We start from the raw sequence: 27,159 nt of genomic DNA, 5'->3' as shown, positions 1-27,159 counted from the left end.
AAGCATTAGGCTTGGATAAATATCCCATGTCTTCCATTAAACATAGTATAGCTTAACCTGTAACGATATATCATGCGCGACATCTATATAAACTCTCATTTTGCAATTTGCAATGCACTTTTTTGCTACCAGAAAGCTGTAGTATTTGAGTTTTTGTACTGCAACATTACTGCTGCCTTTGATCATTTGGCTTTGGCCTACTGCTCAAAGTGTAACTACTGTACATCACAACATACACTAAGTACCCTCAAACTGCAGGAGTGTATATTTCATGGTGTGCAAAACAAAATGTTCACAACAAAACCCAAGGCACAGCTAATATTCCAGCTGAACATTAAGATTTCCATTTGTAAGCAGCGTGAAGTAATCTGGGTGCTGTATTGTGGAAGCTATCACAATGTCCAGAACATTTTAAGATGAGTCACGATGAGAACGTTTCTCTCAAAAAAATCATAAAAAGGAATCGAGTTTCTCAATAAATAGAACAACAATCTAAGCTACAAGCTCAAAGAAAACAGCAGATTGCTATATTAGCTTCTAAATATTGCAATGGTTAGGCTCCAAATCTGAAATACAGTTTAGGTTGCTTTCCCTGTACTTCATGCACCATCTAGGATAAATGGTAATCTTGTCTTGTGAGCAAGAGCCCAAGATGTTCAACCAGATTTTCTGTTTCTAAATGAAGATAGGGAAGGAAGTGTACTAAGAGTAGCTGTACTAATTAGAGACAACACAATGGCAATAGAAAAAAAGGACATAAGTAATAAGATAGAAACAGAATCCATATGGATTGAGACAAAGGCTAAGAAGTGATCAGCATGTTAATAGCCATATTCTACAGACCGCCTAATAGTGGAAGGGAAATGGAGGAAGAAATATCTAGGCAAATCTATGAAATGAGTAAAAAAGATCAAATAATAATCATGGGATATTTCAACTACCCCCAAATAAACTGACAAGAGGTAGGGAAAGGGGAAAGGAGTTTCAAAGCGTGTAAATGATTTCCTTCTTACCCAGTATGCGAGAAGCTCAAGAGAGGAATCACTGCTGGATCTAGTAATGGGAAATGAGAGAAGCAAGCATAGAGAAACATCTAGACAATAGTGATCATAACATAAAATTTAAAATAATGATTGAGAAAGACATAAGAAAGCCAAAGGCCAAAGTAATAGGTTAGAAAAAAGCTAATTTTATGGGGATGAGAATGGAACTAGGGAAGGTAAACTGGGAAAAAAAAATTAACAGACAAAGGGTTAAAACAGCAGTGGGAAATACTTAAAACAAACAAACAGTGATAGAGTTCAGGGGAAATGTATTCCTCTTTAAAAAACAAGAACAAACTTGCCAATAATGAAACACCATGGATGAATGAAGAGATTAGGGTAAAATTGAAACTAAAAAAAGGCATTCTCTGAACACAGAACAAAGGAGAAGATGACAAAAGAGAATGTGAAGAGGTTAAGAAGGATGTCAAAAAACAATGAGGAATTACGAAATTAAATTATCAAGGAATATAAAAATAAATAGTAAAGTATTCTACAGACACATAAATAACAAAAGAAAAATCAGGATAGGGAGATGGCCACTAAGGAATGCACAAGATAAACCCACAGATAATGACAGAAAAATGGTAGGAATATTGAATAGTTACTTTGCCTCAGTATTTACCAGGGAGACTAACAAGGTGGTTATGACATTATAAGAGGAGATCAAAAAAGTTAGAGACATTTAAGATAGAAATGGAGAAATAATGGATAAATTAATTCACCATACACAGGATAAAACATCTGGTCCAGTTGAATTGCATCTGCGCATATTAAAAAGGAGTTAGAGAAGAGATAGCAGAGGCACTATTACATATATATAAAAATTCATTAGAAGAGGGAATAGTGTCAGAGGACTGGCGGACAGCTAATGTTATTCTTATATTTAAAAAGGAGATAGAACAAGTCCAGGGAACTATACACCAGTTAGCTTAATGTTGGTGGCCGGAAAGATAATGGAATCTTTACTCAAAGATGTAATAGAAAAATATCTAGGAAACGAAAATATAATGAAGGGTAGTCAGCACACATTTCAGAAGGGAAAGTCATGCTTGACCAACTTTATTGAATTCTTTGAAGTAACAGACAGAATAGACATGGTTAATGCAGTACATGTAATATATTTAGATTTTCAAATGCCTTTCGATAAGGTACCGCGTTGTAGACTCATGACTACGGTCACAGCATGTGGAGTCGGGGACAGGTAGAAGAATGGATAGCAAGCTGGCCACAAAACAGAAAAGAGAGAATGTAAGGGTTAAAGGTACCTACTCAGATTGGCAAAAAGGTAGGATGTGGTTTTCCACAGGGGTCGGTGTCGGGACCATTAATGTTCACAATTTACATTAACGATTTGGACTCAGAAATCAGAAGTACAATTTCAAGATTTGTGGTCCACACCAAATTGGGGGGGGGGGGGGGGGGGGGGGGAGAAAGATAGTTAATACAAAAGGAAGAATGCATTAAAATGTAAGATAACATTAATAAACTTGCAGAATGGGATGTAATTGGCAAATGTATTTCAATATAGACAAGTGTGAGATGGTCCATTTTGGTAGGAAGAGTAAGGAGGCCATATATTGCTTGGATAATAAGAATATAATTAGGGTAGAGGAGCAAAGGTATGTTGGGGCCGAATGGCTTCCTCCTGTGCTGTACCTACTATGATACTTTACGTGCTATGGAGTACAGATACACAAATCACTAAAAGTAGCGACACAGGTTAATAAGGCCATAAAAAAGGCAAACCAAGCACTGGGGTTCATTTCTAGAGGGATAGAATTGAAAAGCAGAGAGGTTATGTTAAATGTATAGAACCTTGGTTAGACCACACGGAGTACTGTGTACAGTTCCGGTTTCCACATTATAAAAAGAACATATAGAGGCATTGGAGAAGGTGCAAAAATAGATTTACAAGGATGATACCAGAACTGAGAGGATGTACTTATCAGGAAAGACTAAACAGGCTGGGGCTCTTTCTCTAGAAAAGAGAAGGCTGAGGGGTGACCTGATACAGGTCTTTAAGATAATGAAAGGGTTTGATATGTAGACGTAGAGAAAACGTTTCTACTTGTGGGCGAGTCCAAATTTAGAGGTCATCAATATAAGATAGTCACTGATAAATCCAATAGGGAATTTAGGAGAAACTTCTTCAGCCAGAGCGGTAAGAATGTGAAACATGGTATCACAAGGAGTCATTGAGGCAAATAGCATTGATGCATTTAAGGGGAAGCTAGATAAACACATGAGGGAGAAAGGAATAGAAGGATATGCTGATACAGATAGATGAAATAGGGCGGGAGGAGGCTCATGTGGAGCATAAACGCCAACTACTTGGGCCAAATGGCCAGTTTCTGTGCTGTAGACTCGACGTAACAATTGAATAAAAAGGAATGCTCGAAGAAACACAAATGAATATGTAAATAGAGGGACGGTGGTTCTTTTGACCTGGGTTTGCAGTCAAGGCAAATTGTTAGGATAGTCGGAAGAGACATCTAAAGAAAGATTGCAAAGCGAAGTGAGGAAATTGGTGCAGGCTTTTGTCCTCCCACCAGTCTATTTGTGTGGACTGAATACCCTTGGCTGGGCCATGTGCCTGAGAAATGGGTACGTGTTGAGCCTTAGATATCAGGGGCTCCTGGCAGCTGATGGTCATCAGCAACCAGGAAGCCCCACGTGGCTCAAATCTTCCTTGGGTGGAAGAGAGGTAAAAAGTACAGATTTGCATTTACCTTTCTTTCTTCAATCTGTCCAAGACTCCAGTTCTGGTCGGCAGGGATCAGAAGGTAGGCCATAGTGCCACCAAGGAGTTAATTGGGCGAAGCTTGAGGAACATGAGGTGGAAGGCCAGGAACAGTGCCTTCCTGCCTCAGTAACATAGTTATGCTGGACCTGTGCCTAGTAAAGGTGCAGGCCCAGTTATCCGTTCTGGGGAAGCCCCACCGAACCTTGGCGGGCTTAGCATCAAGAATCTCCATTCCTTTTTTCTCTGCCCTGTAACTGGGAAATGCTGATTCCCAAGGCACAGGGCAGAGGAAAACCTACTCCCTAAACTACATACATTTTCGCAATCTGATCTGGGAATGCTTAATGTGGACATTGGGAACAGAACAAGTTTTCTATTCCTTGCGACCCCGCACTGAGAGCTTGGCTTGAGTTGAAAGATTAGACTAAACATTAAAACTATGAATATAGCAAATACAGAAGAAATTTCAAAGAGAAACATAGCAGAAAATACAATTTCTTTTAAAGAGTGTTGATTAAAAGATTTTTCTTTTCAAATTATTATGTGCACACTCCACTAAAGGGGAGCAGATTATCAGGGCACCTTTTAAAATGAGCAGGTGGCCACATATTTATAGTTGTTTTATAAAGATGAAAACACAGTTGAAGATTTTCTTGGAATCATTCCAAACTTTTCATCTCGCTCAATTTGAACACTTTTGAGATACTGATGCTGATAGTTACAACGCATCAGTTCACTTAACACCTTACAAAAGACCTATTATGTTAGAAGATAAAGCTGTCACTTAAAATAACTCTGATTTAGTGAGATATTACAATACTAGTGTTGCTCTGTGCATCTAGGAATTTATACACTCATTTATACATTAATGTATATCTCTGAAGGTTCTTGAAACCCAACTTGCCCAGTTAGTGTTTTTTTTCCAAAAAGTTACCTGTATTTCATTTTGCATGAGCCGAACAGATGACTATAGATCGCCCATTGGCGACATCATCCGAAAACACAATGTCAGATTCCACATGTACACTGATGACACCCAAGCTCTATCTCACCACCACCTCTCGACCCCTCCACTGTCTCTCATCTGTCACACTGCTTGTCCGACATCCAGTACTGGATGAGCAAAAATTTCCTCCAAATAAATATTGGGAACACTGAAGCCATTGTCTTTGGTCCCCGCCACAAACTCCGTTCCCTAGCCACCAATTCCATCCCTCTCCCCAGCCACTGTTTGAGGCTGTTTGCAACTTTGGCGTCCTACTTGACCCAGAGATGAGCTTCAGACCCCATATCCGCTCCATCAAGACCGCTTACTTCTACCTCCCCGTAACATCGCCCGTCTCCGCCCCTGCCTCAACTCATCTGCTGCTGAAACCCTCATCCATGTCTTTATTATCTCTAGACTTGACTATTCCAATGCTTTCCTGGCCGGCCTACCACCTTCCACCCTCTATAAACTCGAGCTCATCCAAAACTCTGCTGCCCGTATCCTAACTCACACCAAGTCCCGTTCAAAAATCACCCCTGTGCTCGCTGACCTACATGTGCTCCCGGACCAGGAGCCACTCAATTTTAAAATTCTCATCTTTGTTTTCAAATCCCTCCTTGGCCTCGCCCCTCCCTATCTCTGTAACCTCCTCCAGCCCTATAACCATTCAAGACCTCTGCGCTCCTCCGATTCTTGCCTCTTGCACATCCCTGATTTTAATCACTCCACCAATGGCGGCCGTGCCTTCAGCTGCCTAGGCCCTAAGCTCTGGAATTCCCTCCCTAAACCTCTCAGCCTCTCTACTTCTCTCTCCTCCTTTAAGACACTCCTTAAAACCTACCTCTTTGACCAAGCTGTTGGTCACCTGTCCTAATATCTCCTTATGTGAGGTGTCAAATTTTGTTTGATAACGCTCCAGTGAAGCACCTTGGGATGTTTTACTACTTTAAAGGCGCTATATAAATGCAAGTTGTTGTTGTTGTCGTCGTTGTTGTAGTAATTGTAGTAGTAGTAGTAGTAGTATAGACTCGTGGACTAGGTCTGCACAGGAGCGTACAAGTCGTAACAATAAATAAATATTTCTTTTAATTCGTTCATGGGATGTGGGAATCGCTGGCGAGGCCGGCATTTATTGCCCATCCCTAATTGCCCTTGAGAAGGTGGTGGTGAGCCGTCTTCTTGAACCGCTGCAGTCCGTGTGGTGAAGGTTCTCACACAGTGCTGTTAGGAAGGGAGTTCCAGGATTTTGACCCAGCGGCGATGAAGGAACGGCAATATATTTCCAAGTCGGGATGGTGTGTGACTTGGAGGGGAACGTGCAGGTGGTGTTGTTCCCATGTACCTGCTGCTCTTGTCCTTCTAGGTGGTAGAGGTCGCGGGTTTGGGAGGTGCTGTCGAAGAAGCCTTGGCGAGTTGCTGCAGTGCATCCTGTGGATGGTACACACTGCAGCCACAGTGCGCCGGTGGTGAAGGGAGTGAATGTTTAGGGTGGTGGATGGGGTGCCAATCAAGTGGGCTGCTTTGTCCTGGATGGTGTCGAGCTTCTTGAGTGTTGTTGGAGTTGCACTCATCCAGGCAAGTATTCCATCACACTCCTGACTTGTGCCTTGTAGATGGTGGAAAGGCTTTGGGGAGTCAGGAGGTGAGTCACTCGCTGCAGAATACCCAGCCTCTGACCTGTTCTTGTAGCCACTGTATTTATATGGCTGGTCCAATTAAGTTTCTGGTCAATGGTGACCCCCAGGATGTTGATGGTGGGGGATTCGGTGATGGTAATGCCATTGAATGTCAACGGGAGGTGGTTCGACTCACTCTTGTTGGAGATGGTCATTGCCTGGCACGAATGTAACTTGCCACTTATCAGCCCAAGCCTGGATGTTGTCCAGGTCTTGCTGCATGCAGGCTCGAACTGCTTCATTATCTGAGGGATTGCGAATGGAACTGAACACTGTGCAATCATCAGCGAACATCCCCATTTCTGACCTTATGATGGAGGAAAGGTCATTGATGCAGCAGCTGAAGATGGTTGCGCCTAGCACACTGCCCTGAGGAACTCCTGCAGCAATGCCCTGGGGCATTTAATAGGTTTTACCTATTTGTCTGCTTTTTATGATCTGTACATCTGTTTCTATTGTATCAACTTTTGATGGGGTGCTTTTATTATATTTAAACTTGGAATGCAAAACAATTTCTTTAAAATTACCAGTCAGACTTTATTAAGCCACCACTGCCACATTAAACTGTACATGAAGAAGGGATGCACGTCAACTTGAGTCTTAATCCCAATATCTCAGTTACTGTGTTTCTGAGCAACTATCACAAATTTTTCTTGAAATACAACTCTATTGATATTGCCTATTTCCCTTCAATCTCTCTGAACAAGAACTTCAGCAGCTGCAATATGACTAATGCAACCTTAATAGCATGGCAGAAACTTCTTCACCTGACGAAGGAGAAAGCCTCCGAAAGCTTGTGATTTTCAAATAAAACTGTTGGACTATAACCTGGTGTTGTAAGATTCCTTACATCAGTGAAGACATTGCAGACCTCAAGCATAAGAGGCAATGCCGCCCTCCAATAATAAAATGCAGTCAACTTACTAATATGATGGGAAAAGTAAAAAATGTCTGTCCCTTCTATTTAAACTGTTAATTTTTCATATTAGCACCTGGATCTTCTCTTCAGGTGTTAAAATACTAGTTAATGAGTGTTAATCAGGTAAGAGACGTGATATTTTAGCAGCAGCTAATCTGACAGAACAAGTCATTCAACAAATCCAAAACAACCTTGGTGAATGGTTATGGACAACAGCATTTTTACAAGAGGTGGATAAATTAATCAGCCATAATTATGGTAACCTAGGATATTACAAATTGAATGCAGACCATCAGAAAGCAGGCGTGACTATCAGCCAGTAACAGTGGCAGGACAATAAGCAGTGCTTGGTCCTGGTAGTGAAGTACTAGTTTAGTATAGGTCCAGCTGCCATGCTATTAAGGTTGCATTAGTCATATTGCAGCTGCTGAAGTTCTTGTTCAGAGAGATTGAAGGGAAATAGGCAATATCAATAGAGTTGTATTTCAAGAAAAGTTTGTGATAGTTGCTCAGAAACACAGTAACTGAGATATTGGGATTAAGACTCAAGTTGACGTGCATCCCTGATTATGGTCACATGCAGGTGAATATGATGATATATGGACTCCTCGTCAATTAGGAGTTAACAAAAGAAGAAACTTGCATTTACACAGTGCCTTTCACATCCCAACGCACTTGCCAGCCAATCTGCTGCCTAAGAAGGGATGTCAGGCAGAACTTTTTCATCCAAAGACCAATAGAGCTAGAAATAAGTTTATAGGAAAGGTCATTGAGGTAGACAGTATAAATAAATGAGATCCATTTAGGTGGATTTGTGCAGAGAGGTGATATTGATATGGTGAGAAGGTCAAGTTGATCAAAAATAATAGGCTTGTTGAACCAAATGGCCTTTTCCTTTCCATAAGTATTCTTGAGTCCATTACCAAGAATAGAAACCTTATTTTTGTTGCTTGATTTAGATGCAGACAAATGGCAACTATACCGTGAAAACACTGTAAATTACAATTATCTGGGATTCGGACTGATTTGCAGACATGCCTTTTCATTTGACAAAAGCAACACCAATCTTTCAAAGTCTCATGGAACCAAAGTAATGTTTTAAGGTCTGTTCAAGGGTATTGGTAAAACTAGCCAAGGGGCTGCAATAAGCTGAGCTAAAACTCAAGCTCTCCAATTGTTTCTAACAAAGCCAAGTGACAAATTAGGCTCTAATGTCAGCCAAGAGGGTTGTAAAGGACTTGGAACAAGCTCTAGAATCCAATCTTATCCTGATCAATATTAAGGAGCTCCAGTTTCCTGGGACGAGCCTCTGCTAGAAGTACTTAAAAATAAAACTAGCTTACATCAACTAATTCTAAAGAAGAAACCTCTCTAATGGGCATATAAATGACTAAGCCACATTTCTGCATTTGAGTCTTGCCATACCAAGAGTTCCAGTTCTCTCTCCTCCCTGAAGGAATAAGGAATCCGACATATATACTCATACTCCAGTGAAAAGTCAAGGACTGATTTTCTCTCAAGTGCAAAACACCTACTGTTTTTCATTGTAGTTTAAATGAAGCTAAAAGAATTACTCCACAACAGTCAATAGAATACTTAATATTTGCATCTACACTTTGTCATTAACTATTCATAATCCTTAAAGATTTGATATCTTATACAAACAACATTAAGATAACACTGCCAAGTTTGATGATTAAATGGAATGCCACAAACATACCAACATAGATGCACTCTCAAGGACCCCAGGAGTGGAAGAAAGTCAAATTAATGCTGATTGCTGATCCAGTGGTACAGAGTCACTTCAGAAGAAATTCAGACAGAACAAAAGATGTGGATTTTGGCAAAGTTCTTGTTTTTCTGAGTACAGAAAAACTTGGCAACAGCTGGCAGAAGGCAGTCATTAAATTCATGGAACTGGTCCAGGATTATGCTATAGTAAAACCATCAATGAAATCACACTACAGAAAATATTGTAACTCAAAATGCAGTACCAGTGAGTTTTAATAAGTTTGTCACTTAAGTTTTAATAAATTCTCCAACAAGCATGTGACTTCGTAAGAAACCTCAACAGACCTTAAAACTTGTTGCTTTGACTCCGCCAGATTTTGAAAGATTAATGTTGCTTTTGTCAAATGAAAAAGCACATCTTCAAATCAGTGCAAACCCATAAAAATTGTAATTCTAGTATTTTCACAAATTTGTTTGAACGTCTGTCTGTAACTGGCATCCAACTCAAGCATCAAAAATAAACCTCTATTTTTGGCAATAAACATTACGAATACTTCGGAATAGGAACAGGTCATTTGGCCCAGCAAACCCAAACCTTTTAATCAGTTCACCTTCTCACCACATCAAATCCTTATCTGAAGTTTTTTTGCTAATAGCAACCATGAACGAGAGAGACATACATAGACAGAGGGCATGCAAGAAAGAGACAGAGAGCGGGCACGTGTGCATGAGAGAGTGAGGGAGAATACGCAAGAGAGAGACATGGAGGACACATGAGAGAGAGAGAGAGAGAGAGAGAGAGAGAGAGAGAGAGAGAGAGAACATGTATGCAAAAGAGTGACAGAGATCGTGAGAGACAGATAGAGACATAGACGGTGCGCTCGAGCGAGAGAGATGAGAAAACTATCAAAAGGAGGGAGATAAAAAAAAAAAGAGGATGAGACGGGAGCACAAGAGAGCACGCACGAGATAGAGTGGCACGAGAAATGTAACTCATGGCACCTGGATGGAGGTTTAACAGGTACTGACTGCAAACTTCCTCACACCTAGAACTGCAGAACAGTGCCGCAAAAAGTTCCACATCCTCAGCAGGGCAGGGTAGGTAACACATTGCACATCTCTCCATTTTCTTCCCCATCCATCCTGGGTACCAACGCACTCTTCACCCTCAAAGCAACATGTGTACAATTAACCCTTCACAGTGCTCTTGGTTAAGGGTGCCTCCAACTCGCTCACCCCCCCAGACTACAGAGAGTTCTGCAAAAAGTTCAGCTACCTCACCAAGGCTGGCTAGGGAAAACACTGTCTTGTCTTCTTCCTGGTCACCAGCACCCTGGTCACCAGCACCCTCTTCAAGAAACATTTGCACAACTAACCCTTCACAGTGCTCTCTGGTTAGGGAGAGTCCAACCTCATATGTTGCACTATGGCTACTAGCTCCACTCACAGCAATTGCACAGTGATAAAACCCCTTCCTCCACTTTAACAGCCTCATACCCCCACCTCTCCCATGCCACTTGGCACACACTTCCTAACTGCTAGTCTGACCCTAATTTACTTATCTTCTTGCAGCACAAATTAGCACACAATGCCCATCAATTTATCTGTTGCAGCACCTGCTTCTTCTTTCCCAGGCATCAGCTTTCATCCAGGGGGAATTAGATAGTGGTAGTGAGGATGTGGCACCAGGTGATTCACAGAGACCAAGGGAACCAGAGGAGTGGGGAATGGTAAGCATGTGTCCCCATCTCAGCAGAGGCTGAAAAGGCTGCTAGGGGCTTTGGAACCCAGAACTCATGGGTACTCGCCTGAAAAGGATGTTTGAGGAACATACCTATGTTCAGGCTCTAAGGTCAGTCTCTTAAGGCTGCAGCTGTCCTTTACAGCATCACCACAAAACTTTCCCTTCTTTGCTGGCATCAATGAAGTGGCAGCTTCATTGGAATCGGTAGCAGATGCCCAGCTAAGAAGTGGCCAAGGACTTCACCTTCATGGAAGCACAGACTGAAGCTCTGGAGGCAGTAAGAGAGAGAATGAAGCACAGCATGAATCACCAGAACGTGGCATCTGCTGTGTCTCAGGATCCGATAGCTGCTATTAGGCCAGCCAACCCACTGGCCATTGGAGCCACAGATTCAGGGCCTGATGGAATGGCGACAGCTGGGGTCCACCTGCCTGATACTGCCATCTCAGGAAAGAGGTCTTCAGCCTTCCCCATCAGACCATCACGCCAATGAAACATTGGAGATGAAACCAGGCTGTCCAGGAGCAAACTCCAGAGATGCAGCCACATATCACTTAGAAAGAACAAATTTGCATTTATGTAGCGCCTTTCAAGACCTCAGGATGTCCCAAAGCACTTTACAGCCAATGAAGTACTTTTGAAGTGTAGTCACTATTGTAATGTAGGAACCTATGTGGCACTTTATCAAATACATTCAGCCCATCCATCTGGATTAAACTTGGTGTGCTAATCCATTTTCTCAACTGGTCTCTAGATGCAGCTAGCTAGTTAGAAAATGTTACTCTGTAATTACGTGTGTAATTGCAGGAGGGAAGAACTGTAGCAATCCAAAAGGAAATTCCATTCTAATGTATCTAGTCTGCAATCAAAATTATCTGGTTATCCCTTGGTGTCTGGATTTTTCTGTGGGAAAGCAAGAAACCCATCTGAAAACTCAATATTTTTGCACTGCCAGTACGATATAATTGCACATCAACTGGTAATTCATCCAAACATTGCTAAGCATTCTACTACTTGTTAAGCTACAAGGCTATATAAATGACCCATTTAAGATTCAAGTGGATATATATTAAGTCTCACACTTCAGTGTTCTATTATATTACAGTATATTTTCCAGTATCTTGAAAACACTCACGACTGAAAGGCTTTACTGGAACAGGTAAGACAATGCACATGACGAGAGAAAAAACAAACAAAAACCCCACTTCCTGAAATGCGGTTGTCCATTATTGCCGCTTAACTTGAAGCTCAGTATATTGGATTTTAAAGCAGCTAAGGGCGATGCCAACATTTCCTTCATTTAAAAAATGTCTTTGCTCTCTTTGTTAAATCTATATAAAATAGCTAGTTGTAGTGGATAGTCTGATGCTCAGATCATACACTGCCTGTATTTCAGAATGCTTCTCTGCAGTCTTGTCGATTTCCCACTTCTGATCACACAAATAAGAATGTTCAAAGAAAGACTTGGAAAATATAATTGTCAAATGTCATTTTAGATCAAAATGTTACGGCTTACTGTTTCAACAACCCTTGCTCCCATCTCCAACAGTGCTTCCCCATTTTATCTCCATGGTGATGGTGACTCACACCAAGTATGGCTTCACAAGCACTAGTAACTGTACTTGCCTAAGTGGCTATCCTTCAAGTGCGAGTCCAGATGTGATGTGCTGGAAGGATACTCTCAGTCACAACCGAGCTTCACTGTCACGCACACTATTCAGCAATGGTCACTGGCTATCAGCAGGGGAAAGCCTAGCTGATATTTCCCTCTCCAAAGCCCAGGGTCACGGAGGTCAATTGTAGCAACTCATCTGTTGCCCCTGTTAAAAATCAGATAACTCAGCACAGACCAGTGTTCAAACCTGGAACTTTCTGGCTTGTATTGCTTTGCACTGCATTACTCACCAACCCCACGGGAAAGCTGCAAGTATATTTATTAAAACTTTAAAAACACACTTTCCTCTTGTGGCCCTCATCGCAAATACACCCATCACAAAAAACCACACTGTTTCAGCTTAAATAGAATTCCCATTATCTTCAGTGGAGTACTTGGGATTCTAGTGTGCAGGGACATAAACAGAGCAAGATCAATCTAGTACTTTTGCTCACCAGCACTCAAAAAGGGTCAGCTGATGAATGCATTAGTTGTTGAGACAATGGAGGATAATTTTATGAATTCACACTCCCAGTGTGGCACTCTGCCTGCCAGGGATGCATTGGAAATTTGGTCATGCGCTTCCCGTGATTTTCCATGCATTAAACTTAATGCCAGGAGCACAAATTTGTAAAATAACCCCCTTAGGCCTGTTACTACCGCAACACAGCCTTTGTTCGGTAAAATTTACAATTAGCTTAGAACAAAGTTGGAAGAGAGAGAAAAATAAGGATAGAAGCATTTTGCTATAAAGAGAAAAGCCTAAATAAATAAGTTGCAGAAGAAATAGAGCAGATGGGAAGGGCTCCTCTCAGACCAATGCATTCACAGAACTGCTCAGTCGATTGACTGGGCCATTCACTTAGGTATTTGGCAGGGGAGGCAGGGCCAGACTAATTGCAACCAGCCAAGATTCTCCAAACCAGGAAAATGATCAGCATTGGCTAAGCCTTCATTATAATAAACACAGTAAATGATATAGAATTGAACAGGAAACTATTTGGCATTTTGGACTCGCGTAATATGCAGATTTAAAGTGATATGATAATAAGTAGGTTATGAGGGACCAGTACAAAGAAGGACATATGCAACAATGGTTTGAGAGCAACAAAAATTGTGCATGGCAACACTCTGTACCATCACATTAAACAAGAAGCCACAGGATGCAACTGAAAACTATCTTTTTCCAAAAACTAAGTGAATATAGACGTGGAAAAAAACCCACAATGACCTTTACCTAAAGTCCATCATGCTACAAGTACCAGCATGTAATAATCGTACCTCAACCTTTGACCTTTTATTGAGATAGAGGGAGAAAAAGAAACTGTTTTAACTTGTGTACTTCTTGACAATCAAAACTAGCTCTTAGAACTTCTGGGGCAATTTATTCCACCCCCTAACCACTTTCTTTGTGGTGAATTCTGTGCTGAACAAGTCACTCTGGGGAATGGAACACTTTCATAGAATCTACAGCACAGAAACAGGCCATTCGGTCCAACTGGTCTATGCCGGTGTTTATGCTCCACATGAGCCTCCTCCCACTCTACTTCATCTAACCCTATCAACAAATCCTTCTATTCCTTTCTCCCGCATGTGTTTATCTAGCTTTCCTTTAAATGCATCCATGCTATTCACCTCAACAACAAGTTCCACATTCTAACCACTCTGAGTGAAGTAGTTTCTCAAGTTCCCTACTGGATTTATTAGTGACTCTCATATATTCATGGCCCCTAGTTCTGGTCTCTCCCACAAGTGGAAACATTTTTTCTATGTCTACTCTACCAAACCCTTCCATAATTTTAAAGACCTCGATCAGGTCACCTGTTAGCCTTCTCTTTTTTTCAAAAGCCCCAGCATGTTCAGTCTTTCCCAATAGGTATAACCTCTCAATTCTGGTATCATCCTTGTAAATCTTTTTTTTTACACCTTCCCCAGTGTCTCTATATCCTCTTTGTAATATGGAGACCAGAACTTTACACAGTACTCCAAGTGTGGTCCAACCAAGGTTCTATGTAAGTTTAGCATAACTTCTGCTTTTCAATTCTACCCCCCTACAAATTAACCCAGTGCTTTGTTTGCTCTTTTATAGCCTTATTAACCTGTGGCGCTAGTGATTTGTGCATCTGTACCCCATGATCAACAACACCAACAACTTGCATTTATATAGCGTCTTTAACATAGTAAAATGTCCCAAGATGCTTCACAGGAGTGTTTTCACATAAAATTTGACACCGAGCCACATAAGGAGATATTAGGACAGGTGACCAAAAGCATGTTTGAAGAGGTAGGTTTTAAGGAGCGTCTTAAAAGGAGGAGAGGTAGAGGGGTTAAGGGAGGCAATTCCAGGGCTTAGGGCCTAGGCAGCTGACAGCACGGCCGCCAAAGATGCAGCCATTAAAATCAGTGACGCGCAAGAGGCAAGAATTGGAGGAGCACCGAGATCTCTGAGGGTTTTAGGGCCGGAGGAGGTTACAGAGATAGGGAGGGGCCAGGCCATGGAGCGATTTGAAAACAAGGATGAGAATTTTAAAATTGAGGCATTCCTGGACTGGGAGCCAATGTAGGTCAGCGAGAACAGGGGTGATGGGAGAACGGGACTTGGTGCGAGTCAGGATATGGACAGCAGAATTTTCGATGAGCTCAGGTTTACGGAGGGTGGAAGATGGGAGTCCAGCCATTGCAATAAATCGAGTCTAGGAGGTGACAAAGGCATGGATGAGGGTGTCAGCTGCAGATGAACTGAGGCAGGGGCGGAGACAGGCGATGTTACAGAGGTGGAAGTAGGCAGTCTTGGTGATGGAACGGATGTGTGGTCGGAAGCTCATCTCTGGGTCAAGTAGGACAAGGTTGTGAACAGTTTGGTTCAGCCTCAGACAGTGGCCAGAGAGGTGTGTGGAGTCAGTGGCTAGGGAACGGAGTTTGTGGCGGGGTCCAAAGACAACAGCATCGGTCTTCCCAATATTTAGTTGCAGGAAATTTTTGCTCATCCAGTCGGACAAGCAGTGTGATAAATGAAGGACAGTGCAGGGGTCGAGAGAGGTGGTGGTGAAGTAGAGCTGGGTGTCGTCAGTGTACATGTGGAACCTGACCGTGTTTTTAGATGATGTCGCTGGGGGCAGCATGTAGATGAGAAATAGGAGGTGGCCAAGGGGAACTTTGCACCTCTACTCCATTTAGACTCTTATTTTCCAAGGAATAAATGGACTCATTGTTCCTACCAAAATGCACCACCTCACACTTGTCTATATTGAAATTAATTTGCCAATTACATGCCTATTCTGGAAGTTCATTAATGTTTTCTTGTGATTTGTCGCAGTCTTCCCGAGTATTGACCACACCTTCAAATTTGATGTCATCTGCAAATTGTGAAATTGTACTTCTGATTGCCAAGTCCAATTCATTAATGTAAATGATGAACAACAGTGGTTCCAACACCAATCTTTGTGGAACACCACTTCCCACCTTTTACCAGTCTGAGTAGCTACCTTTAACCCCTACTCTCTGTTTTCTGTTTTGTAGCTAGCTTGCTATCCATTCTGCTACTTGTCCCCTGACTACACATGCTTTGACCTTAGTCATGAGTCTACTATTTTGGAAACCCTGTTTCAGCACTTGCAGGTCAGGTGTAGATAGCATAGTTAGATGTCAAGTAAAACATCTGCTCCTCTACTATCATAATATACTTCAGCCCCCTCCTGTACCGGATGACATTTTCCCATTTTTCACACTGACCATCAGACAGCCTCTGCACTGGCAGAAGGTTCATTCCTAAAATCTCAAACTCTATGAACAGGCAGTGGTGCTCGTCGGTATAGCGAGTAAGATCGGTCAGAGAGAAACCAGACATTGAGAAATGCTATTTGATTAATTGGTGCCAAATTAAGGACAGATGTATGCTGTGGGCCTGTGCTGAATTGGACTGCCCAAACTCATTTCACATTGGATTCTTATACGGTCATCCCATCGGTCTGGTTTGAATTTGAACCCAGGTCCTACAGGTGAAAAGTTTGGCATATACTGCACCACCCAGCCCATTCATTTGTTCACATTTTTAAAAATCAACACATGCTTTCCTAAACAATTTAGAATTATTCCAAAAAAAGTTTGACCTAGATATACAACATGTCTACACTTCAAGTGTCATTAATTGCTTGCAAAGAGCTTTGGAACTCCTTGGGGACATGATAGAATTTGCATTAATGTACTACTTTTTCTTTCGCATGCCACTTTGTGCAAGTCCAGAACACCAAATTAGTTCAAACCCATTTCTAGATCATTTCACCGGTTTGTTCTGAAGGCCCAATTCAATGTCAAATATTTTCTGGGTTAAAGTATTTCACCAGTTGCAACTAGTTTCACACAAACCGATCTCTAGCTAGTCTGGGTGTGAATGGTTGCATTGTGAGCCTCAACACTTCTATGATTACACCAGAGTATGAGAAGCCCTAACCACTAAGTTAGCAGTTATTTTCTTAATGCCAAAAATTTGTGTAACCCTAACAAAGTAAAAGTTTTACATGATTGATCAGACTCCAAATATCAAGCTATCTTTTAGACGATGATCCATCTATTGTGCACATCATGCATGTTCTGATTTTATTTTAAATTTCCAACATCTGTGGCTTCTCGATCAGTAGTTTAAAAATACAATTGGGTAGTATAACATTCTGTGCAATTATATCAAGTAATATTAAAATTCACTTATCCATAGACACTTTCCTAGCCAGAATTTTTATAGAGCTACAATAACAGAGCAAGACCATACTGCTGCAGCAAATACATGATGTGGAGATGCCGGTGATGGACTGGGGTGGACAAATGTAAGGAGTCTTACAACACCAGGTTATAATCCAACAGATTTATTTAAAATCACAAGCTTTCGGAGGCTTTCTCCTTCGTCAAGTGACGAAGGAAAAAGCCTCCGAAAGCTTGTGATTTTAAATAAATCTGTTGGACTATAACCTGGTGTTGTAAGACTCCTTACATTTAGCAGCAAATACAACTAGAGTCTGACTGAAAATGCAGCTGCACACTTAGAGACTTGCACAGTATTACACTGTAATATAGGGTCACAGACAGACGTGTCCTCAGAGGAAATGGCATCGTTATACTTTAGTGTTTAATTTAGCAAATACAAGGAGTTTGTCCCTCAATGTCGCTGCAGATTATGTCTGTGAAGAACTTCTGGTGCCCTGCGTGCGGTCAAATTAAAATAGAAAATTCTCCCAAAGATACAGTACTTATTGCCCAGAACTTGTAAACTTTTAGTTCTGTTCAAATCACTACACGGTTTCCAAAGCTGGCCCTGTTGCTGCAGCAGAAGCCGGTATCAATCAGTTTGTGAATTTCACAAGCAGTGGAATATTAACATGGAAACACAAATACTAGAATGCACATGTCAAAAGAGGATTCAAAGCACTTACTGTAACATTTCTGAGATCGCTGGAAACATTTCATCAACTGGTCCACACAAACTGCCCTTCCCTCCAGTGAAAAAGAAGGTGGGGGGGGCGGGGGGGCGGCGCAAGCTAGGAAAGATGTATGCTATTTTTATCATGATAACATGATATGCAAGCAAAGAGATGATAGTTTGACTCCATTTACATCATTGAATACTGTGTTTATAAGCAAATGATAAACAGATTGCCAAACACTTTCATGAGGACAGTGCCCACAAGGGCAGTCTGAATAAATCTGCAACTTCATACAGCTGTTTGCTCAGGTTCAGGATTTGTTTTCCTGGCACACATGACACTGTTTAGTCAGGTGTGCCCTTTGTCCTCATTGCATTAAGAAAGCCACTGTTCAATTACAAAACAGTGTTGCCCAATACTTGCCTTAAAAGGTTTACCCATCAACAAAAGTTAACTGGAGCAGATGAAAAGCTGTCCCACACAGTATTATTTCAAGTCTAAAACATGAGCATTACACTTTTAGTGTAACATAGGATACACTGCTCAGATACTAAAGTCACTTGCCTTGCAGCAGACCATTTCCAAAAATGATTTGCTTAGCATAGAGACAGTACCACGTACAAGTTGGGGGAGGGCATAAAAAGACAAAGACAGACATCTGGGATTTGGAGCGGGGTGGGGGGTGCAAAGAGGCAGCAACATAATTCATATATAAAAAAAACAAAATTGTGTTTTTGGGGGTGGGGGGGGGGGGGGGGGGGGGGAAGAGAAAAAAAGGGAGACCAGCCAGGGTGAAACATATCTCCTTCATCTCCCCCAGTGATTGCACCTATACTCAACAGGCAGATTTAACCTAATAGCTTATAACAAAAGCTAACCCATATAAAAGAAAACTTACATTTTAACATATGGTGTTGGCTTGCTGATTAGGTATTAACAGGTCAAAAAAACTGTTGTAAAATGTAAGGTTACCATATGCTAAACTAAACCTGCATACAGTACTACAGAAAAAGGATCAGAATTACCCAAATTCTGAAAATCTTGGCTTAAATTGGCAAGTGGAAGCTGTCCCACTGTATGATGATGTAGCTTATACTTGAGAAAAATCACAAGATACGTTGGAAAATAATCCAGTCCAGGCAGGATCAAATTCACTGGGCTCAGGTCTCCCACAATGATTCAGCAAATTTACCAAGTGCACAGCTGAACTGCACGGTCCAGGAAGGTCCCAGTTTTGATTTTTGCTGAGCTAGATCTCAGAGTTGCTGCAAGAGTGTTACAACTGAATTCAGCACCATTGATTTGGTGCTGGTAAGTGCGCACATGTAGATGTTGGTCAAGGGGAGGACTGGGTTTGGCTGTGATGCCCAGTGGTTGAACAGCTGGTTAACATTCATTATCAAGGCTCATAAATGCAAATAATGGCCAGTTCAGGGAAGCATCAAAAGGTGACTGGCACCCACGGATCTGTACCCCAAAGAGTTAATGTATTCAAGAGAGCAGAAAATTAACAGAGAAATATTAGAGGAAAAACATCATTAATCTCTAACCAGCTCAGCAATGCTGAAGTCTTGCCAACACCACAATGTTAATACACAATGTGCCCCCACCTAAAAACCAAGACACAAAAAAAACATGCTAACATTTCACAGTAGCAGAGTGCTTTCTCCTTCAGTGTTATTTAAATGAAGGTGCAGCTCAGCACACAGTCTACAATATACTTGATTCAACGAATCTTTGCTATTTGCTCCAATGGTATTTCTGCACTAACAACCTCAACTACTTATTTTTTTTAAAGTTGTTCTGTAAAGCCACAAGTCCAAAATAAAATTAGCTTTACAAACTGAACTCAGGACATAAAAAGAAAATATCACCCAAGTTTTAATTTAAGTTGTTAGTAAACTCCATAACCTTTTGAAACACAAGGCTTCAGTTACTGAACCATGCAGAAGTATTTAGCAGCATCTTGGCAAAGCGTTAAGTTAGCCCAGATCAAAGGCCTTTCATGGTCACTCTAATTTACCCACAGGTCACAACAATTTCACATGCAGGTACTGTCACAATCTATACCTACCACTGAGCCAGACTGAACACAGACTGCAATTTAAATGCACTTATTTAACCTCCCCACCCAGCCACCCCCAAAAACACAAATATCAAGTCAGTTTGTTTTCTACAACTGCTAATTTAATTGCATAACCACACATACCTATACTGACCGACACTTCTGGTTACTAAATCTTCATCTTAAATGGACTGCAGATGTAAAAAAAAGCATTTGTTCTCTCAAAACCAGATTGCGTAGGAGCAGGTTCCAACAATAACTTCTGGAATGTTCCTTTAGGAAAACACTTATCTAGGCCGAGGCGAGCGTGCTGAAAACTCACCTCTTAAGCCGGACGATGAAAGCACTTCACTGCTGCTTATCATATATGAAGACAAGCACGGAGGAAGAAGAAATGTTGTTTATGGTCTGGAAATAGCTGCAAGACCACACCTAAAATCTATTGCTGAACGCAATTTTTAAAAAAAGAGCCAACGAGCTCTGACTGCTCCACATGTTTCTATCTGGCAAGGAGTATCAGTACATGCAATATCAGAGAACACAAGGGCATTTGTGAACTCAATACATATTGATGTAATCACTTTGGATTCTAAATGGAAAGAAAACCTGCATGTAGTCCTGCAGGATGTATTAAAGGGGACTTTGATACCATATATTAATAAAGTACAATTTGATGAATCTAATTTTAATAAAATTCAACCTTAATTGTTGAGTTTTGTCAGGCTTTTTTTTTAAAAAGAGAAATGGACAACTATATATATTTTTTAAATTACAGAATGCATGCTTGTAGCTGAGTTTTCACACAGTCATCAATCCTTTACCGGCAGTGATTAAGTACAACTAATTGATAGATTATCATAACAGCTAAGTACTGCACTCTGGTATTTTTTATACTGTTTTGCATCTGAAGTGGTATTGCATAACACATACATTAATTTATTGTAAATTTACCAACACGAACAGAGATTCTACCAACTTTCAGAAATATTTACTGGAAATTCTACTCGCGGCTATACCGAACTATTAATAGCTAATGTTATAATTGCCCCAGCCAGTACAGAGTTAACCACCCCTACTTCCTTTCCTCCCCTCCCCCTACACGTTGAACAGGTGCCTGAACTGCCAACAAGTTTACGCCGAGATTCTTAATGCCATGAATGAGAGGATTAGAAATTGCTAAAAAAAAAGTACCACCCAAAACAAAAAGAACAAAAAATTAAAAAAGGACATGCAATAGCTCCACCAGTTAAAGGGAGAAGTTACACAATCCAGGTCGCTCACAAAAGACCTGCTATCATTATCACAAAAGTGGAACCATATGCTGTAGGGTCGATTTACACACTATCTGCAGAATGGAGAAAGATCAAAGCCATAAGGTACATTTTTGCTTTGCTCTGCCAGCCATTTATACATAAATTCATTCTTGTGTAAACTTTTAGCCAACATCACAATGAGATCAGTTATAAATAATTGATGAAATGAGACCAGCAAATATTTCTCACTCACTCAAACACACACAGTTTGTAACTACAATTGTACTTACTCTTATATCTCCATTTACAGCCCTTGAAGAATGGTTAAAAGAAAGATGGGCGGGATCCTTGTGGTAAACTTTTAAAAGCGCTCGATCTTGAATGTTCCTGGAATCAAACACATCAATTACTATGGAAGAAGACAGAAGCTTGATTTTTGCCATTTTCTCAGATGACAAACTAGATCAGAAACTGAAAGCCGATATAACATGGCTACCACAACAGCCAACCTTGCCAATAAAAACATTTTATTAGAAAACAATGACCTCTCTTTGCCAGTGGGTAGAACAATTCTATTCGATGCAGTTCTCCACCCACCAGGTCATGTGGCATTTACATCTAAGCAGAGATTTAACAATACACAATGAATCAGTTTCTTACATGGTTTCAATGTCCACAGCAAACAAAGAGCAATCATTAGCAGATACGTAATAATCCACTGCAATAAAATTTGCTACAGTGCTTCGGCGACTGATACACTTACCATTGCTTATGTCACAACGCTTGAAATTTGCATTCCCACACCTCCACAACACAAGGACCAAAGCAGCACCAGAATGCCGGTACGATTCTGATTCTTGAATGGAAATGCACACAAACCTTTACGGGTAGTGAACATTCATTGAAAAAAAACAGCGGATCTGACAACTGCCAAGATCAGCCATAGACCACCTATTATATTCTGATTGGCAGATATAATGCAAATGGATAAAGTGGAAGAATTCATATGAACTGCTATATTGAGAAACACTATCTGTAAGAGAATCATAGAAAGTTACAGCACAGAAGGAGGCAATTCAGCCCATTGTGTCCGTGCCGGCTGAGGAAGAGCTATCCAGCTTAATTCCACTTTCCAGTACTTGGTCTGAATCCCTGTAGGTTACGGCACTTCAAGTGCCTATCCAAGTACTTTTTAAATGAGTTAAGGGTTTCTGCCTCTACCACCCTTTCAGGCAGTGAGTTCCGGACCCCCACCACCTTCTGGTGAAAATATTTCTCCTCAGCTCCCCTCTAATCCTTCTACCAATTACTTTAAATCTATGCCCCCTGGTCACTGACCCCTCTGCTAAGGGAACTAGGTCCTCCCTATCCACTCCATTGTGCTGTCATAATTTTATATACCTCAATGAAATCTCCCCTCAGCCTCCTCTGTTCCAAGGAAAACAACTCCAGCCTATCCAATCTTTCCTCGTAGCAAAAATTCTCCAGCCCTGGCAACGTCCTTGGAAATCTCCTCTGTACCCTCTTTAGTGCAATCATATTTTTCCTGTAATGTGGTGACCAGAACTGTACGCAGTACTCCAGCTGTGGCCTAACTAGTGTTTTATACAGTTCTCGCATAACCTCCCTGCTCTTATATTCTATGCCTCGGCTAATAAAAGTACCTGTATGCCTTCTTAACCACCTTATCTACCTGTCCTGCTACCTTCAGGGATCGGTGGACATGCACTTCAAGGTCCCTTTGTTCTTCTACACCTCTCAGTATCCTCCCATTTATTGTGTATTCCCTTACCTTGTTTGCCCTCCCAAATGCATTACCTCACACTTCTCTGGATTGAATTCCATTTTCCACTTTTCTGCCCATCTGACCAGTCCATTGATATCTTTCTGCAGTCTACAGCTTTCCTCCTCACTATCAGCCACACAGCCAATTTTTGTATCATCTGCAAACGTCTTGATCAAACCTTCCATATTCAAGTCCAAATCATTAATCAGTACATTAAGAACAAGAGGATAGCTAAGGAAAAGGTGGGACCTATCAGGGATGATAAGGGTAACTTGTGTGTAGAAGCAGAGGATGTGGGTAGGGTTTTAAATGAATATTTTGTCTCTATTCACAAAGGAAAGGGATGATCCAGACATAGTAGTTAAAGAGGACAGGTGTGAAATATTGGATAAGGTAAACATTACGAGAGGGAGTATTAGAGGGACTGGAATCCTTGAAAGTTGATAAGTCACCAGGGCCGGATGGATTGTTTCCTAGGCTATTGAAGAAAGCCAGGGAGGAAATAGCGTATGCTCTGAGGATCATTTTCCAATCCTCACTAGATACAGGGGAGGTACTGGAGGACTGGAAGACTGCAAACGTAGTATCATTGTTTAAAAAGGGTACAAGGGAAAGGCCGAACAATTATAGGCCAATCAGTCTTACCTCGTGGTGGGCAAACTATTAGTTTATCCTATCTCTCAGTATTGATTCTGTAACTTGGAAAGGCATGGTTTAATCAGGGATAGTCAGCATGGATTTGTTCAGGGCAGGGAAGGTCATGCCTTACAAATCTGATTAAATTCTTTGAGGAAGTGACAAGGAGGATTGATGAGGGTAGTGCAGTGGATGTTTTCTACATGGATTTTAGTAAGGCGTTTGACAAGGTCCCACATAGCAGACTGGTCAGAAAGGTAAAAGCCCATGGGATACAGGGAAATGTGGCGAATTGGATCCAAAATTGGCTCTGTAACAGGAAACAAAGGGTAAAAGTCGATGGATATCTTTGCGAATGGAAATCTGTTTCCAGTGGTGTGCCACAGGGCTCAGTGTTGGATCCCTTGCTGTTTGTGGCATATATTAATAATTTGGACTTGAATGTAGGGGGCATGATTGCAAATTTGCAGACGACACAAAAATTGGCCGTGTAGTTGATAGTGAAGAGGATAGCTGTGGACTCCAAGGAGATATCAATGGGTTGGTGGAGTGGGCGGAAAAGTGGCAAATGGAGTTCAACCCAGAGAAGTGGGAGGTAATGCAATAAGGGAGGGCAAACAGTAAAAGGGAATACGCAGTAAACGGGAATATATTGAGAGGGATAGAGGAAGTGAGAGACCTTGGAGTGCATGTGCACAGGTCCCTGAAGGTGGCAGTAGATAAGGAAGGTAGATAAGGTTGTGAAGAAGGCATGCGGAATGCTCTCCGTTATCAGCCGAGGTATAGAATACAAAAGCAGGGATGTAATGATGGAACTGTTTAAAATGCTGGTAAGGCCACAGCTGGAGTATTGTGCGTAGTTCTGGTCACCACATTACAGGAAGGATGTAATTGCTCTGGAGAGAGTGCAGAGAAGATTTACAAGAATGTTGCCAGGGCTTGAAAATTGCAGCTACGAGGAGAGATTGGATAGGCTGGGTTTGTTTTCCTTGGAGCAGAGGAGGCTGAGGGGAGACTTGATTGAGGTGTACAAAATTATGAGGGGCCCAGATAGAGTAGACAGGAAGTACCCATTTCCCCTAGCGGAGAGTTCAAGAACTAGAGGACATAGATTTAAGCTGATTGGCGGAAGGGTTCGAGGGGACAGGAGGAAAAACTTTTTACTCACTCAGAGGGTGGTAGGTGCATGGAATTCGCTGCCCGAATTGGTGGTAGAGGCAGGGACCCTCAACTCTTTTTAAAAGTATCTGGACCTGCACCTAAAGTGCTGTAAGCCGCACGGCTATGGACCGGGTGCTGGAAGGTGGGATTAGAATGGGCACCTGGTTGTTCTTCGAGCCGGCGCGGACATGATGGGCCGAATGGCCCCCTTCTGTGCTGTATCTTTTCTACGGTTCTAAAAAGCAAGGGACCTAGTACTGAGCCTTGTGGGACCCCACTGGAAAAGCCTTCCAGTTGCAAAAACACCCGTCAACCATTACACTTTGCTTCCTGCCACTGAGCCAATTTTGGATCCAACTTGACACTTTCCCTTGGATCCCATAGGCTTTTACTTTTTTGACCAGTCGCCATGTGGGACCTTGTCAAAAGCCTTGCTAAAATCCATGTACACTACATCAAATGCGTTACCCTCATCGACACTCCTTGTTACCGCCTCAAAAAATTCACTCAAATTAGTCAGACACTATCTTCCCTTAACAAATCCATGCTGACTGTCCTTGATTAACCCGTGCTTTTTTAAATGACGATTTATGCTGTCCCTCAGAATTGATTCCAATAATTTGTCCGCCATCCGAGGTTAGACTGACTGGCCTATAATTACTCGGTCTATCTTTTTCTCCCTTTTTAAAACAATGGTATGACATTAGCAGTTGCAATTTTAAAAAAAATGGCAGTTGTTACTGTAATCGTGTTGAATGCATTTTCACAGACACGACTGTTCTTGCACTGACACTGCACAATGCCACTGTTGCCTTTTGTGTCATCTCTTTACTGCCTTCATCACGTAGCTATCAATCTATGAGGCTGCTGTACGCCCCAACTCAAGATCACAGTACCACCATGTCCAAGGTCACCATTACCAATCACAATACTTTGAAATAGAAAGTAACTGCTATGAAATTACTTATTTTTGAGACAATGAACTGTCGACAAATGTACAATAAGCGGTTAAAGAAAATTCACTTCTTTATCTAAATACTAATCTGCCTTACAGGCATCTGTGCCAGAAAGCGTTACTCTGTACTCTGGAAAAACGCAAAGCAGAGGAGTGGAGAACATTAAATAGTAGCAAGTCATGGTGCAGATGTAGAGTATAAAACCATTTGAACTTTAGAAGACATCAACCAAATCTTCAAACCCACCACTGCCTTGTAACAGCCTCATACCTACATTATTCTATATATAGTTACTAATTACATACGAGAGCTTCTAGTTACATCCATTTAAACACTAGTACCGCAGTTGCTTAAAGCAACCCAAAAACATTTTAGTTCCATTTAAACTCACCAAAGTTCCCACCGTACAGTCAACACTAGCAATCATCTGGAAAGCTGATGATAGTTTCAGTGCCCATTAAAATTTCAACAGAAATCTGCCTTGAAGACCAACATGTCTCCTTGTGCTTTTACCACTGTACTAGATCCAAACTTACAAGCAAATGAATCCTTTTTAAGGTGGGTTAAACCTTCAACAGTGATTACTTAAAAAGTAAATTAAATGTAAAATTACAGAGTTGGCCTGCACATTCCTTCTCTATCATTCATGGTGAATTAGAGGATTGCTCGCAATTATCTGCCAGTCAGTACATGCTGTTGCCTACAGTAAAGCTCTAGTCAAGAACCCGACCTTACAAAATACATACATTCTACACATCAAAAGCGCAAGTACACCATATTCTGGCAGGGAATCAAAGGCGGATGCCACTTTTGAGAAATTATTATGGACAGACTGAACGGGAATAGACAAAACAATTCTGTAAAATTCTAATAAAGAAAATGTGGTGAAGTGAAAGCATTAGGGTGAAACATCTAGCGAAAGCCTCATTCAAACCCTGCAGCTGGACGTGCAATTTCAGCTGTGGCTGAAAAAAATTGTAACAAAGTCAAAATAAATTGTACAAAATATTTTTAAAAAATCAACCGCAGACAACGAAAAGAAATTAGCATCTCGGTGAAAAAAAGTCCCAAATCTCAGCAGGCTTTACCTGATTTTTAATCTGCTCTGCTGTACAATGGATAGCCCCACCTCATTACTTTCTTTAAGAATACCCCTCTCTCTTTGTAAAAAGTTACTGTCTTCCACTATTACTCAAAGTTAGTTTTTTCACCACTAAACGTAACAATTTAAAATAATTCATGTTCCCTTATTTAACTTTTGATGTAATAATCTGAGTTTACCTTACCTGTACTATTTAATATTTTATATATTTTAATGATTACCACCCTCAACAACCTTTTTTCTGGAATGTAAAGTTTACACTTCTATAATCTTTCTTTTATAGCT

General features: G+C 41.2%; 1 protein-coding gene across 9 annotated transcripts in view; it reads right to left on the bottom strand.

Moving 5' to 3' along the window:
* si:ch211-285f17.1 (sickle tail protein homolog) overlaps nucleotides 1-27,159 on the bottom strand; it is a 643,872-nt gene that overhangs the window by 86,115 nt on the left and 530,598 nt on the right. For 7 of the 9 annotated variants that reach the window (XM_068007127.1, XM_068007122.1, XM_068007126.1 and 4 more), the window contains one exon: nucleotides 21,524-21,620. In XM_068007127.1, the coding sequence (XP_067863228.1) occupies nucleotides 21,524-21,620 (97 nt within the window). Of the gene's footprint in view, nucleotides 1-17,924; nucleotides 18,003-20,302; nucleotides 20,403-21,523; nucleotides 21,621-27,159 lie in introns of those variants that run through there. The other 2 variants (XM_068007130.1, XM_068007129.1) reach the window with 2 other exon arrangements.

Source organism: Heptranchias perlo, chromosome 2 (genome assembly GCF_035084215.1).
Source record: "Heptranchias perlo isolate sHepPer1 chromosome 2, sHepPer1.hap1, whole genome shotgun sequence".
NCBI lineage: Eukaryota > Metazoa > Chordata > Chondrichthyes > Hexanchiformes > Hexanchidae > Heptranchias > Heptranchias perlo.
The sequence above is the reverse complement of the archived record's forward strand: the minus strand, read 5'-3'. Positions and strand labels throughout refer to the sequence as shown.